Below are 16304 nucleotides of genomic sequence, written 5' to 3' on the forward strand. Positions count from 1 at the left end.
TGGTCAAGCACCTTCTGCATTTAGTTTGTGATATAAATATATTTTTCCAAGTTTCAATAAGAAAAAAAATGCCTAAAATACAAGATAATAAACATACAAGAGATACTACTAATGACGGAAATCAGCCCATTCTTATAATGTTCTACCTGATTTTTGTTCAGGTATAGTTGTTATCCATGCAGTGTCTAAAGCACGTTACCCTTCTTTTTTTCCAATGTCACAGGGACATAGGTCCAATTATTTTCATGTCCTAATGTAGTCTAAGCTATCGTTAAGGAGAGATCTCAAAGCATGATTGGACCTCTGACATACATACAGGATGAATACAATAACAGCATCATTGCCAACAATGCAACCATGAGATCCCAAAGATTGATCGGACCTCATATATTCAAACAGAATGAACAAAATGACGGCATCAAATGTCTTGTAATATAAATAACCAGCAAGGACCAATGAGGATCATTGGTGAAGCTGAGAGTATTGGGGACTATGCAACAGGAGGCCTCAGCACATGATCGTGAGAAGTATCCAATGCTGCTGGTGGTATCCATTGCCACATGGACGTTGGCAGGTAGTTTGTATATGGGATGGTTTTGCTGCAAGCGGCAAAAGATGCCGCATGGAATGGTGCAGCAGCAGCAGCAGGGTGTGGGATGAAGGGAGATGCAAAACTAAAGCTTCTCATCATTTGCTCCATCTGCTCCTTCTCAGCTTTAAGCCTCACTTTCTCATCCCTTAATTCCAATTTCTCTGCCTGCAAGCCGCATCAATGGACCCAGAAGAATGAGTAAGATACTTCTTAATGCATTGCATGCTTGTGAAATATACTTGATAAATTCAGATCTAGAGAACGGTGACTTAAATTGAAGTGTATTGTAAACTTTAAGGTGTCTTTATATCAAAAACATGTTATAAACTTGGAGAATAGCTCGAGAAAATCACAGCCAGAAAGAATAAAAATGTAGAAGTCTCGTTATCATCAATTCTGGTTTAAATCAATCCAATCTCGAAACCTCCTAATGAAAGTAACAGAAAATCTAGTTGTGATGATCAGTGTCAGGGGGAGTGGGAGTAATGGAAGGAAAACAGATGCCTCTCTTTGTTCTCCATCCAGTCAGTAAATGACTGGAGTAATTTTACATTCCTCTGCTGAAGTCCTAGTTTTTTTAACAAAAAGACATGTTATTGAGGCAATAATGATGATTGTCTGTGGAAATAATCTGGTTCTCTGCCAGGTATATGATATATAACATTATCAAGGCACACAGGATTCATATGCATGAAGACTACTATAAGATGACATTCATTGATGAGGTTACTTTGAATGCCCGGCCTTTACCTAAGTTGACAAGTATTGCCAGCCATAGAAGTACGTGCAAAATGACAGAAACACTCACAGATAGTAAATGTCTTAGTTATTATGGAAAGTTGTAACTCAGAAGTAGAGAACCTGACCCAATTTGCAATATCAGACAAAGTGAAAATACATATAATTTACAAATGTTCTTTTACCTTGAGACTTTTTATGGCATCCTGAAGTGTTTTGTTTGATTCGTTAAGCTTCTCTGCTTCAAGACGTAATTGGTTCAGAAGTTGAGTTGCATCACTTAAGATGGCGATCTTGTCTGCCTTTGGAGGCCTCCCAGGATCCAAAATGGAACAAAGCTCTGTAAACCTGTCAATGCAATGTTACTGATCAGCTATGAAATGCACAGACATCACCCATATTTTCAGTAAAAAATAGCCAAATTTTGACCATATCTGCCCATCAATAATGCATCGCAGACAATGCATACATGGAGACCATATGCTACATAGAACCTGCCTATCATTAAGTCTGTCCCTTCGCATTTTCTCACGGCCAGCCTTGGTCCCTGGCGCAGCACATGACTCCACACGGGCCCTGAGAAACAGTACAAAGAAATAATCACATCGAGCAAATATATTAATATCAAAAAAGGAAAATCATCTAAATGTTTTTTTTATTTTTCACAGGCATGTTAAAAATCAAGTGGAAAGATATACTTGCATTTACTCACAAGTGCATAACATGATCCACCAATTAGTTGCTAGAATCAGGAGCAGGCGCAGGAGCAAGTATGGGTGCAGTTGCAGGAAGTGGATATTTTAGAAACAGTAAGGGGCTTAGAAAATGGATGAGTTTGAGTTTCCAGGGAGTTTCCAATGCGAATCAATTACCCCATGTATAAGTTTCCAGATACTAAGATCTGCCCTTAAATTTATTAGGCATGCTGCTAAGAAAATGGAAACATTGATAGACACACCATATAATGATAAATATTCCTTACTGACTTCTCTTTGCTGAGCTTTACCGTTTATATTACAGGCTTTAATATTACTCTCTTCAAAGCAATAATTCTCTCAAGAAAGCTGCGTGCCACCTTTTGCATTTCTTCAAACACAACTAGTGACACACCCTTCAAGTTTAACAGCTGCAACAATCAGCTCTACTTCAGTGTAAGTATATAAACTTAAATTTCTAAAGATTCAAGCAAGGGTAATTCCTAGTATTTTCCTGCCTGATGATGTTAATCAATCTTTTCTCCTAATTGTGATGTGCATTATTCTTTGATCATACACCCTTCAGGTTCAGGGTAAATAATCTATGGGCGCACACTATTAAGAGTAACCACCTATCTTCCTTAGATAGAACAGTTGACACTAGAGTTTCAACGAATCAGTTTCAATAGCTTTCATTTCTTAGCTTTTATATTCTTTTTCTTAAAGATACTGTCAGAAAATGACCCTTCAAATGCATGTATTAAGGGACAAAGTTTTCTTTCTTGGGTCAAGATACATACCTCCATTGACTTTCTCAGGATTGTAGATAATCCACATGCATGTTTATGCTTGCTTTTGCTAAAATCAGCTGTTGCTTATAATACTCCAGTACCAAAAATGAGTCATCAAATTTGAACTAAACTAGAGGATGCAAACTTCTAGAGAGGACAGATATAATGGCCAGGAATGAAGAGTATTGAACTGTTTGTATCTACAGAAAGTATGAGTTAGAAGTAATTGCATTGCCAAACTTCAAAATTAGTGCTAGGATGACTTGAAAATCTCATTCTAAATATTCTTGATCATGATAGTATGTGCGTGGAAAATAGATAAATGCCACCCAATTTAGACATAGTTCAGATCAAATACAGCCATAGAACAATGGTGTCACAGGGTTAAAAAATGAATGCGCAAATCGACAGAAACAAGTCGCATCCCATATATTCTGGGCAGATCTTTGGATCTGGCTTCACTTGTTTATATGCAGGCAACAAAAGAATCCACAGAATACATTAACAGTCTGAAAAAGCAATGAAGAAAATGATGCTTATATTGTTATCTATGTTTAGAATTATATAAAATTTTACTCTCTGAATTGTATGTAATGGATATGCATTCTATGCTTTTTTTGCCAAACATAGATAATGCTTATATTCTTATCTTCGAAGGTAGACTAGTTGGCAGAAAACGACAAATCATATCAGGTTTTGACTAAACGAGTAGATGCAACCTTTTTGAGGTAGACATAGCATAGTCAGGAATGACAGTTATAAAACTGTCTTTAAATACCATCAGTGCCAACTGCTGTGAAATGGCTTGAGAAATATCTTTCTATACTATCTTGATCGTAGTGAGATGAACAGAAAAAGAAACATATTTTGGCCAATCAAAGCATCGCGCAGAATGGATGCTATTGAGGGTAAGTGACATTTTCAAAGGTTAAGAGAAAGCATACACAAACAGAAACAAGCTCTATCTCATCTATTTTACACAGATATATTTATTCTACTCCGTTTCTTGTTTAACTGCAGGGAAAGAAGGAATGCCCATTATACTATAGTAGTCAGAAGAAGTTAAAGCTGGTTTTATACCTCTTCCTCGAGCTAGAATTATCTAAGGAGCTGTCCTTGCGCAAACCATCAAAACCAATGATGACACTGTAGATCAAACAGCAGAATGCATCGTCCGCATTGAGCATGCAGCAGTTTAGAAGCACATTTAGACTCAGAAAGCATAACAATGGTCTTTTACGATTTGAAATCTAAAAACAAAGTCGGTCAAAGTTTAGAATTGCAAAGTCATAAAATAGTTTGTGATTATTTGACATAGAGGTTAAGACTTGATTCCATACAGCTAAGCCCAACAAACTGCCCTGCAATTAATTATTCCAAGCCAAAAAAAAAAAATCTTTTGCAACAAATCTTGTAATCGAAATTGATTTACCAGCATAGCAAGCATTTAATTGAGGTTGAAGCATAACATGCAGTTCAGACAATTACCTGTCAAACTTATCGGCGCCTTTAGACTGACTTCATGTTAATTGAAAGAAATCAACATATATATATATATATATATACACACACACACACACACACATATATATAATTAGCAAAACAGGAAAATCAGAACGACGCAAAGGAAACAATTAGAACAAAATCGGTGCCAAAGGGAGCCTAAAAGGTCGATTTTTTTTTTTAGAAAAAAAAGGAAGAAAGAAAAGTTGAATCGACTGAGTTTGAGAACCGATTAATTAAAGTAAGATCATTAAATACATGATGCTGAAATGAACAACAAAAAATGGCAGATAAATCCGACGTGGAATTACCTAGAAGCCGTCGGATTTTCGACGATCTGGGGAGCCCAGATGAAATCGGAGGCTTGATTAAGTTCGTCGACGAGCCCGAATTCCAGAAGCCATCCCCCTCCCCCGCCGCCACCGGACGAGCCCATTCCTCCCCCAATCCCCTCCCTCTCAATACCAAACCAAAAGGAATTAAATAAATAATGGAATTCCACTGCAAGAGATGAAAGAAGAACGGAGAATAAAACCCAAACGTTCCCAGAGAACGAATTCAACACGAAATAAAAGTGATAAAGGGGTATAAATTGGATGATCGCAATTTGATAACTTCGAGGGGGAAGATATTATAAAAAAAGAGGGGTGCGCCGAGAGCACACGCTATCCAAAAAAAAGAATAACCCCGCAAGGGAGTGGGAACCAAGGAACGCCACCAACCCTGTTGCTAATCTTCTTGATTTAATAGTATTAGTTAATTAGCACTCCTCCAAGCTGGTTCCTGTTGGTTCTCTAATTTTTTTTTGCCTAGTCATACTAAAAATCTTTAAATTTTTTAAATTTTTATTTTTATCCAAACTTACAATTTGTTGGAATCAAACTATCCAACTTTCAAAATATTGCAATTACTTTTTTCGCTCTCACTTTCATTTAACGACCATAACAAAAAATGACCACATACTAACACGTAATTGATGCCAGCGTAGCACAAAACTAACTAATATAAAAAATGTTGCCTTAGCCTCCTTCTTCCTCATTTTCTCCTCTTCTAGCTAAAATATATGTTTCTCATTTATCTCGATTTTTCTCTTTTTTGTCCGGAAAACGACATCACATACAAATTTCGAAATCAGTATTAAAAAGAAATACTTAATAACTCCTTGATCTTAAATTTTCAAAGCTATACCTCTTCTTGTTAACTTACGGATAATGCATTGGTTTTGCACCATCTCTTTTTCTCTAAAGAAACAATTTATGGACTATTAAGAGGCCCATACTAATTCTAAAGTTAATATTTTAGAAAGTTACATTTGCACATGTTTTGCTCCTAGAAACTCTACGAATGCTATAGCATCCCTATACAAGCTTTGTGTAGGTTATCCTGATTTACATACAGACAGAGGTATGTACTAAATTAGAGCATGTTTTCCTCAAAAATTTATTTGTTAATCTGCTATGGACAATATATAAAGATGATAAGGATGGGTATTTGATCATTTGTCTCCTTTCCAATCTTCCTATGCTAAATATGTAACTTAGTTGGAGATCAAAGAAACATCAGGATTGGAATAGTCCTCTAGATTAATTGGCATTTTATGTTGAATTATGAAGGATGAAGACCGTTAACAAAGACTTTGCAACTGCACCAATTTGAGTCATCAGACGGAAAGGACGAAAATAGAAAGAAAAAACCCTAAATGGAAAATGGAGCAAAAGGTGGAGGAGGAGTTTAGAGCAAGTTTTTCCACATCGGCCAATTTTATGCCACATTAACATCCATTACGTGTCATGTGTCATGTGATAGCATGGGACTATTTCAGTCGCAACTATAATTATTAGGAAAGTAATTACAATATTTTAAAAATTGGATGATCCTCAGGACAAATCGAAATTTAGAATAAAAATGAAAACCTCAAATTTTAAAATTTCAGACATGGTTATAAATTTTTTCTAACCCGGTCTGAACCAACCTTTCTTTATCTTTTTTACACTCTCATGTCTTCTAGCACAAAAACTTTTGTATGGTACTTGGATCTCGGGTGGGATAGAGTTATCATGCTCGCTTGTATGATACAATCATTCAGCATAGGATGCCATCTTTACATGATGGATTGAGGCTCAATGGGGCAATGACGATGGCAAAATTTGTACTTATGTAAAATTCGCTAAGCAAATAACATGGATAATGCCTTGCCAATCCTTCATCTTGCTTCTTAGTTCATTGATTGCCGTTTCCAAGGTACCAGGTAATGCTGTTGTCAAGGCATAACTAGAAGTGCTTGAAACTCATATTTGCATTGCTCTATGGATGTAAACTATTTCGGTATGGCAACCGTCTTCCTTTTCATTGATGTGATGCCATAGGCATAAACAATATAGCTTTGCGGAAGCAGCACAAATGGCAAATGGGATTGATGACCAACCACTGCAGGGAGAAGAAAAAAGAAAGAGGAAGTAGAAGGAAATGAGGAGGAAGAAGAGGTTATAGAGACGTAGGAAGAAGAGATTATAGAGACACAGGAAGAAGAAGAAGAAGCAGAAAAAAAGACTAGGATTTTTTTATTCAATCATTCTATTCCCTAATTCATTAGAGGGATGTCCTTTATATAGGCCTTACATCAGGTCAATTAATTCACGGCATGCCAAATTTAGATCCTTAATCAATTGACTAAGTCAACCGATTGGTTACATATCAAAATCGATCCAATCACTCGACCCAATTACACGACTTAACATCTAATCCTATTGACTCGATCAATAACAAAACTAATTAACCAAATTGACTCGACCAAATAACAAAAACAACTAATAATTGTAATAAAGTAGAAATGACGCGGACTCGAGTGGGCCCAATTTGGGGGTCCAATTCAAACTGTTGTCAATCTTTGATGCGACGTGAGCTAGTGGCTCTGATGTCTTCATCATCTGAATGAAGAACTCTGATGTCTCCAACAGAAACTGCTTATAAAATTCTATCAATGCATGAGGATGCTAAAGATGCCTTTCGCCTTGATCGTGTGAAGCCACCTGATTCGTTGTTCGAACATCACAGAACATTATTCCGATTTGATATGATTTACGGAATCGAAAGAAACAGGCTCCGATTTGTCACCTGCTTGAAATTTGCTCAAGTGCATGCGCAAGATAGCATTACCTACCCATGTAAGAGGACCACAATACTCCACGCATTGTCGTCCAAGGATTACGTTTTCAACTTCCAAGAAAAAAAAGAAGAAAAGGTTATGCCACAACGTCCTCGACTCCTCGTCCGAGCAAACATGGGAAGGTGGTGACCATTTTAATGTGGCGCTGGATTTGTTTGGTTCGTGAGAACACTTCCATCTCGCTAAAACATATTTTCTAAGAAATTGATGCCTAAGTATATTGTATTTAAAACCATAATTTTGACATTGATAATAAAAAAGTGACATAAAAAACAAACTTGATAAGATGATTTATATTTGATTAAGCATCTATTTTTTAAAAAAATTATATAAAATATTTTTTATATGTTTAATACATTGAGCACAAGGATTAAGAATATTTTCAAAAAAGATATTTTTAATTTAATTTTTAGCTCATAAAAAGTGGATTTTTATTGTCCTATATAAATTTTTATTTTTCATAAGACAAGAAAACTTATAGAAAGATTATTTTCCTATCCCTCTCATTTGAAACCTCCAACCAAATATTTTTATTTTTTGTTGATCATATTTTTTGCTCTTTCTCCTCTAGCGAAATAGTTGTCCTATGATTCATGTTATCTTTGGGTTAGCAATGCTTACATGGAGCCCCTCATCCATCTTTATGGATAAACTATTGGTCCCATTCTAACAATCAATCTTTTTCTATCGCTATTGGAAAAGAGTTCGGTAGGGTCAGGCACGTGTATACACACACATTAACTTGGTTGATATTAGTGGAAGTTGTATAGCATATTCTTCATAAAAAATATAAAATATGTAGAGTGATGATGAGAGTGTGCTGGCTTGCCTAATTGTTATAATCATTGAATTGAATTGTGACACTATATATATATATATATATATATATATATATAGAGAGAGAGAGAGAGAGAGAGAGAGAGAGAGAGAGATATGTATGTATGTATATTATATACATGGTGTGAGGCCTATGGAATCTTAATTTCAGAATATTTCTAATAAAATTGGAGATTCGTTAAAATAGATGGTTTTAAGTTGCTCGATTGCGCAACTCGACTACCTGTGAGGCCTATGGAATATGGACGGCTAACAAGTTAGTTGAGGGCATTCACTTGGGGGTAAGGCCCTTAGGATTCATTTGATTTTTCCCAAGAAAAAAAGATAAAAAATAATTTTTTTATAAAAATAAAATTTTTATATTTTATTAAAAAATTATATAAAAATAAAAAAATCTAATTTTTACCGATTAGAAATTAAAATATTTTTTAAATAAATATTCTTAAGCTTTTAGGTAGAATAGGATAAAATTTTTTTATTAAAAAGATAACAGATATTATATATATATTTAAAAAATAAGTTCTTATCATTTTTCTATAGCAACCAAATATATAAAAATTATTTTTTTAGATATTATATGTTTGGAAATTAATATTTTAGACAAAATATTTGAGATAAACCAAACGACTCCTTAATTAGGTAGAGGAAAGGTTCCTTCGGTATCATTCCTATTCGTCCATCCCAGTTGCTTCTTTCGTTCGTTCTTCTGCGTCGTTGTTCGCGTTTCTTCGGTAGCCCTGGCTCCGCCGACGTCGGAATCTCGTCTCTTCCAGGTAACTTTATTCCTATCTGCTCTCTTATCATGCCTTGAAATCGAAACGAGCTTTTCCTTCGTCGGACCATGATCTCGTCTGGAATATCTTAGGTTTCTGAGACCAGCATTATATCATAGTATTGAGGCGATCACGATGACCCCTGTTTATCCCTTAAGAGGATTTTGAGCAGAAGATAGGGTTTTAAGGGGATGCGATTTCGGCTCTTGAGGACCACGAATCAAGGGGTCTCCATCATTTCAAACCAATTCTTGAATCTAAACTCCATGCACATGTACGTCCCTTTGGTTTTGTGGAAAGCTGACAATCTTTTTATATTTTTTCAGATGATTCGGAATGCATCTTGGTTTTTAGCCGAATTAGATATGGGAAAATAGATGGGAGAATGATAAGGGGCAAAATGGTGGAAAACTTCTGAATCTAAAAAATCATTTAAGAGTTCGGTCAGGAAATATGCAGTAATTTATGTGATTAATCTGAGGCGTGAAAATGATTAATATTTTTTATTGGGACGCTCGTAAAGGAGAGGAGTTGTATTAGAATTGGTGGCAAGAGAAATTTCAATTCATGGGCAGCATCGACTCATGATTTCATGTAAAATAGAACAAAAAGAATGCCATGATTGTTTTCTTCTCCTTTGTTGAAAGTTGAAACTCTAAAGTTTTATCTAAAGGATTAATCTGAGGCGAGAAAGTGATTACTATTTTTTTTGGGACGCTCGTAAAGGAGAGGAGTTGTATTAGAATTGGTGGCAAGAGAAATTTCAATTCATGGGCAGCATCTACTCATGATTTCATGTAAAATAGAAAAAAAGAATCCCATGATTGTTTTCTTCTCCTTTGTTCAAAGTTGAAACTCTAAAGCTTTATTTAAGGATTAATCTGAGGTGTGAAAATGATTACTAAATTTTTTGGGACGCTCGTAAAGGAGAGGAGTTGTATTAGAATTGGTGGCAAGAGAAATTTCAATTCACGGGCAGCATCGACTCATGATTTCATGTAAAATAGAACAAAAAGAATCCCATGATTGTTTTCTTCTCCTTTGTTGAAAGTTGAAACTCTAAAGTTTTATTTAAGGATCTTTATTTTATCGGTGTTTTAAATATTTCCAAAATGGCTGTAAAAAAAAATCTAGTCAACTGTATACTTATTAATGTTTCAAATATTTTTGGTAAGTTCTATATTGTTTGTTAGTTATCTTCTGTTGCCACGGTTTTCTCATGGTGTTTTGTGTTAGATTGCGAATAAGAAATTCTCTCCATAACACTGCTCGTTCCCCATTGCTAAATGCAGCTTGGGCATCAAAATCTTATCTAATGAAGATGCGACCATCATTTATCAGACCATGCTGACATGATATATTCAGCTCACATCTCTAGCAGCCTTCACCTGGAATTGTCCCTGACGATTCAATGGCTCGGAAGCAACATATTGCAATATTTACAACTGCAAGCCTTCCATGGATGACTGGAACTGCTGTCAACCCTTTGTTTCGTGCTGCTTATCTTGCAAAGGACGGTGACAGAGAGGTTACTTTAGTGATTCCTTGGCTGTCCGTGAGTGATCAAGAATTAGTTTATCCCAATGGAATCACATTTAGCTTGCCATCTGAACATGAAGCTTATGTGCGCAAGTGGCTTGAAGAGAGGACTGCTATTTCATCAGCATTTAAAATAAGCTTCTACCCTGGAAAGGTAAATATGCTTTTGCACTATCTCTGTTGAATATATCAAAAACAATTCGTACCTTCCTACTTATGCTGTATATAAACCCTTGCTTCTGTTTTTTGTGTTGTCGTTTGCATATTCAATCAGAGATTCACAATTATAATTTAAATGTGGTTACAGAACTATTGTGCAAAGATGCTTATAAGTAGGACTTGGGTAATTTGTAGTCTAAAAACCTTTTATCCTACTCTACATATAGCTAGCTATGCTCAGCAATTACCTGTTTGGTGTTTATGTGTTTTAGTTTTTATAGGAAAGTAATCTTCATGACTTGACACCATCAGAGCTGGATTGGATAGCTTGAGGAACAAAGTTTCATTTTGCAAGTTATTTTTCCCTCGATTCTTTCATGAGCCGGTCCTCACCTAACATTGAATTTGCCTACGTTTTCTGACAAAAGATATGCGGGGTTGCAAATTTGCAATTAAGAGTGGCTCAACTAGGATCCAAGCCACAATTGACAACCAGAGAGTATAGTTATCTTGTTGTTAATTGAGAATAATTTGGCTTGTTTTTATTGCTTTGCAGTTTTCCAAAGAGAAAAGGAGCATTCTACCTGTTGGTGATATTACCGAAGCAATTCCCGATAAGGTGGCAGACATTGCTGTCCTTGAGGAGCCTGAGCATCTTACATGGTACCATCATGGACGAAGATGGAAAACTAAATTCCAGAGAGTGATTGGTGTTGTTCACACCAATTATTTGGAATATGTGAAGAGAGAGAAAAATGGGCATATACAGGCCTTTCTTTTGAAATACATCAATAACTGGGTTATCAGTATCTACTGCCACAAAGTAAGTTTCTCTACAAGAATTATCCTTAAGATATTTTTCTGCCTGTATGCTCCTTTAAAGAGTTGATCGTAGAACAATCTCGACTTTTCCTGCACTTCCCCCCTCCGTAAAATTTAAATGTGATGATAACCAATCTCTAGCTTTCCTGCATTTTTTCCACTTTGATAAAATTAAACGCCAATAAGAACCAAGTCTATTCTGGGAAAAAAAGTTTAAATATGGAATACAGGTTGATGTTGGATAGGCTCCACAAAAACATTGAACTGGTTTTGTGACCAGCTCAATACCTGAATTACCTTTGTTGTGTCAACATTGCTAGTTCATGCTAGGGGGTACCATAATGCATGCATGGACCTAAATTAAGGCCAGTTGGCTGGTACATACACTCAGCTTCATCTAAGATAACCCCAGCCATGTGACAAAAATAAGTGCCCATGTAGGCAAACTGACAACAAGTTTTTCTCTGATACCTTTACTTCAATATGTCTTGTAAAGGGGTACATGCTATGCTAACGAACAAACAGTAGGCAGGTGACAGCAGCTATGATTTGTGGCCCTGGATTAGGACCTTCCCTATGGTCATCTTCTGCTACAGCTCATTGCCAGACTTTAAGAGCTTGCCAATGCCCATCTATTGTTTAAGTTGTCATTTCTTTTGTTGTACATGTTTTTGGTGAATAAAATGGTAATATTCTATAGAGCCTTGATGGGCGTACCTATTCAGTGCTATGTGGGCAGGATATGCACAGAAATGGACCATGACACAACTTAATATCTGAAGAATGAGCTCGCATAGAGTCTGAGGGTAGCCTAACTCTAATGCTTTCTACCATATGAGCAATGTTGAAAAATATAAAATTGTACCATCTTTAAAGTAGACCAGTAAGACATTTGAGTTAGTGTGCGCTTATTGATATTATTTAAGCATGCACTCATGATGGCACAATAAAAGGACCTGGTAGCTATTTTATAAGATATTGGAGGGAGGGAGCTGTATATCATCTCCCTATCCCTGTTCAGAATGCAACATAGTTTATTGGAGCACTGGCCATGGACATCAAAAAAAAATGAGAAATTGTAGATATTCTCTTTTAACTTACTTCCATCTTTTTCCCAAATGAACAGATTAAGGAATTTTATAAATCCAACTTTTTTTTTTTTTGAAATTGGAATGGTAAGAATACTTGATACAGTGATCTTTCAGAAAGAGAATAGCAGGAAGTTGGGTGCTGGTACCAGGATCCTGCTTCTTTTTACTGGTGAATCATGGATGAAGGTAGCTGTACAAACTGACTTGCATGGTGGCAAGTTCGTCATAGGTTGAGGTAGCTGACCAGCATTAATAATATGAACTGAAGTTTACTTCTTTATAGAACATTTTCTTTACTTTTATTTTTTTCCCCTACATCACTTGATCTACACATGGTGAATGCTTGGAGTTGGTGCAACCACTAACAAAGGGAAAATTTGCAGAACAAAATATAGTAAATAGTTCTAGAGTGTTGCGTGGTTGTGCCTTGTCTATCAGATTTTAGGAAAAATCAATTAAATAACGCACATGTATGACACAATGTTGAAATTAGGTCCATATATGTTAAACTAGTACATATGAAATGTTGAGCAGTACTTATGGTGAAATTATGAATAGGTACTTTTGCACCAATGGAGGATAAGGTGATGAAAATTTTGCTGTGCTATGACAAAGTGCAACAAATATCAGAGGCACTGGTGGAGAATGGATCTTAGTTTGTTAGGGACAGGCAGATATAAAGCCTGACAAACCATGAATTGAGAAATTATGGAACGGTTTGTTTTGACCTTGGTTGGAGTAAATGTTGCAAGAGGATTTCAAATGCTGGCTACCTATAAATGGCATTAGGGCTACTACAGATGAACATTTGCAAATATGACTTCTGAAATTTCCAAGAATTGATATTTCTTGCTACTTAGTTGCTTGTTCTTGAGCCAAAATTAGCCTTTAATGTCGCTTCATCAAGTAATCATTCTTTAGAATGCGTCTTTCATGTGTGAAATCCATATCTAGTCTCCTCTGCTGTTTACATTTTTCCCCAGTAGACAAAGAAGAGGGTTGTTGATTGCTTATCCTATCTAATTGTTTTTTCTGTGTTCATTTAGGAGCCTTTAAATATATTTTACTTGAACATGTTTGGAGTTTGTTGTTTACTTGCCATCATTGCATACCTAAGTACCGGGAGATAACCTTCATTCTTAATATTACACAATCTTGTGACCATTTTCTTAAAACATGCAGTTTCTACTTTTTAAAGCATTGTCAGTGAGTTTAAGAGTGATTTGACATCATAAGCAACAGTTCAGCATATCAATGGGAAACTTGGTAGGATGGAGAAAGATTGGGTGGAACCCTCTATTAGAACATCCTGGGATATGTTAGTGAGATTTCTGGTATCTTCTTTATAGTTCCTATTTCTAGAAAGATCAATAAAAAGACATTTCCTTGATTTACATACTGTTCTGTGGTAAATTTCCCTTCTCAATTTGGTTAAAGTACTCTATCTTTACAGAAAGCAGGATGTTAATATTCACTGGTATCATTCTCTGGAACTGTATCTTAATATTAAAATATTGCCTGACTGCAGGTTATAAGATTGTCAGCTGCCACTCAAGAACTCCCAAGATCCATCATCTGCAATGTTCATGGTGTCAACCCCAAATTTCTTGAGGTTGGCAAGTTGAAGCATGGACAGCAACAGAGAGGGGAACTAGCATTCACCAAGGGTGTGTACTTTATTGGGAAGATGTTATGGAGTAAGGGCTACAGGGAATTACTGCAACTACTCTCAAAGCACCAAAATGAACTAGCTGGTCTTCAAGTGGAATTATATGGAAACGGAGAAGACTTTGATCAAGTCCAACAATCTGCTAGAAAATTGAAATTGGATGTAAGAGTTCACCATGGTCATGATCATGTGGATCCTTTGTTTCATGAGTAAGTAACCTCTGTTGAGCAACTGAACTGCAAATGTGCTGCATGTGAGCCCTTGTTTACTGTAGCTAGAATTTATGTTCTGTTTTGAAAAAACTGTGCTGGTCAATCTGAGATTGCCAGCCTGAACTTTTCTATTTGTTTTTTAATAGGTTCTGTCATGGAGAGCTAGTAAATCTATAATTCGTTATTTGCTTTCTGAATTTCAGATTTTTGTTTCTGGTCTTTCAGGTACAAGGTGTTTATAAATCCAAGCACTACAGATGTAGTTTGCACAACAACTGCAGAAGCTATTGCGATGGGAAAAATTGTCATCTGTGCCAACCATCCTTCAAATGACTTCTTCAAGCAATTTCCTAACTGCCACATGTATAATACCAGTGAGGAATTTGTGAAATTAACTCTTCAAGCTCTGGCTGAAGAACCTGTGCTGCTTACTGATGAACTGAGGCATGAGCTGTCATGGGAGGCAGCCACACACAGATTTCTGAGGGCTGCCGATCTAAATGAGGTTGCTTCTGAGAGAGCACTTCCTTCCTCTTCTGGGCCTTTCATGTTGATCTCTTCTCATGAGCTTAGCCGGAGCATAGAAGAAGCATCTGCAATGTTGCATAATACCATTTCTGGTACCGAGGCTGCACGTTGTGCCTTTGGTGCAATCCCGGATACTTTGCACCCAGACGAGCAACAGTGCAAGGAGCTTGGGTTGGTTTTTTCAGAGCGAAAGCCATTTCTGAGGCATTGATGCTTCTCTGCTTGTGAGGCACTTGTGCAAAAAATACTTCGAATTAGAATGTGGAGTGCAGCCCTGATGAGTTTCGCACCTATCCGTGACTGCCAAGTCATCTTTATGGAGCTTTAAAAGGAAATTCTGACACATTTACAGCATAACTGAAATGCAAATATCTGATGCCTTTATTGTTGCAATTGTGTATATTAAATGAAGGTTACAGTTTTTCACCATGTCCAGCTGTGCAATAATGATTTGTGTGCATTTGCCCGAGTTTTTGAGCTTTGGGGTGCTTGCACTTAACTTTATTGTTTTTATCCTGAGGATGGACTGCATAGAGTTGAAAACTAGTTTCTGAGACATAAAATTTGATGGAAATTAGTTGAGAAAGAACAGAAAAAATCTTTTTTTTTGGAAAATGATATTTTCAGGAAGAGGTTTTTATTTAATATTACAGTTTAATATGGGGTTATCTTCTGTTTTCTGCTCAGTGGTAGGCACATTTTTTATGAATTGGCATTTTGAAAAGTTGGCTCACGTTATTGTTTAAGTAGTTTTTATTTGAAGAACCATCGGATATGGTTTGTTGTAAGATTGTGCTCCTATTGATATAGATTAGATTCAAATATGTTAGAAGTTGATAAAAGGTATGTTTTAGTTGTGAGAGTGTGATCCTATTGATATGGATTAAACTCAAAAATTTGAAGCAGTTAGAAAACTTTTGTCTGATATGCTAGAAATTTGCCTTTGAAACTAAATTTAGACCGTTGTTTCTCATGTCTGAGAAAGAGGTATGACCATGGCGGCGGCGGCAGGCACCAGCTAGCTGTGTTAATTTCACAAAAATTTCTGTCTGTTTTTTTGGAAATAGTTCCGTCAAAATCTGTCAAATTTTTATTTTCAGGAAAAGAGATCCATCAAAATCTGTCATTTATCCAGATTTATGTTGTAGGATGATCGTACAACCTGCGTTTCGGAAGATCCGCTTCCTGC

At 36.2% G+C, this 16304-nt stretch overlaps 2 protein-coding genes across 3 annotated transcripts; one reads left to right on the forward strand and one right to left on the reverse strand.

Moving 5' to 3' along the window:
- Positions 1-112: 112 nt before the first annotated feature.
- LOC103716767 (transcription factor bHLH115-like) lies at positions 113-5040 on the reverse strand. Its single transcript, XM_008804919.6, has 5 exons — positions 4631-5040; positions 3897-3962; positions 1829-1906; positions 1516-1678; positions 113-757 (listed from the first exon to the last, which is right to left on the reverse strand). The coding sequence occupies exons 1-5, from the start codon at positions 4753-4755 to the stop codon at positions 491-493; spliced, it is 699 nt and encodes a 232-aa protein (XP_008803141.1). The 5' UTR covers positions 4756-5040; the 3' UTR covers positions 113-490.
- Positions 5041-8956: 3916 nt separating this feature from the next.
- LOC103716768 (digalactosyldiacylglycerol synthase 2, chloroplastic-like) lies at positions 8957-15793 on the forward strand. 2 transcript variants are annotated; one of them, XM_026808348.4, is made up of 6 exons: positions 8957-9095; positions 9188-9369; positions 10388-10788; positions 11350-11616; positions 14235-14584; positions 14813-15678. In XM_026808348.4, exons 3-6 carry the CDS (start codon positions 10507-10509, stop codon positions 15324-15326), a joined length of 1413 nt encoding a protein of 470 aa, XP_026664149.1. In that variant the 5' UTR covers positions 8957-9095; positions 9188-9369; positions 10388-10506; the 3' UTR covers positions 15327-15678. The 2 variants fall into 2 exon arrangements, with proteins under 2 accessions (XP_026664149.1, XP_008803142.1); XM_008804920.5 differs by lacking the exon at positions 9188-9369 and having other exon boundaries at positions 8960-9095; positions 14813-15793.
- Positions 15794-16304: the final 511 nt, after the last annotated feature.

The sequence above is a fragment of the Phoenix dactylifera genome, chromosome 17 (genome assembly GCF_051530095.1).
Source record: "Phoenix dactylifera cultivar Ajwa chromosome 17, Ajwa_hap1_PhDact_Kaust_v1.1, whole genome shotgun sequence".
NCBI classification, from domain to species: domain Eukaryota; kingdom Viridiplantae; phylum Streptophyta; class Magnoliopsida; order Arecales; family Arecaceae; genus Phoenix; species Phoenix dactylifera.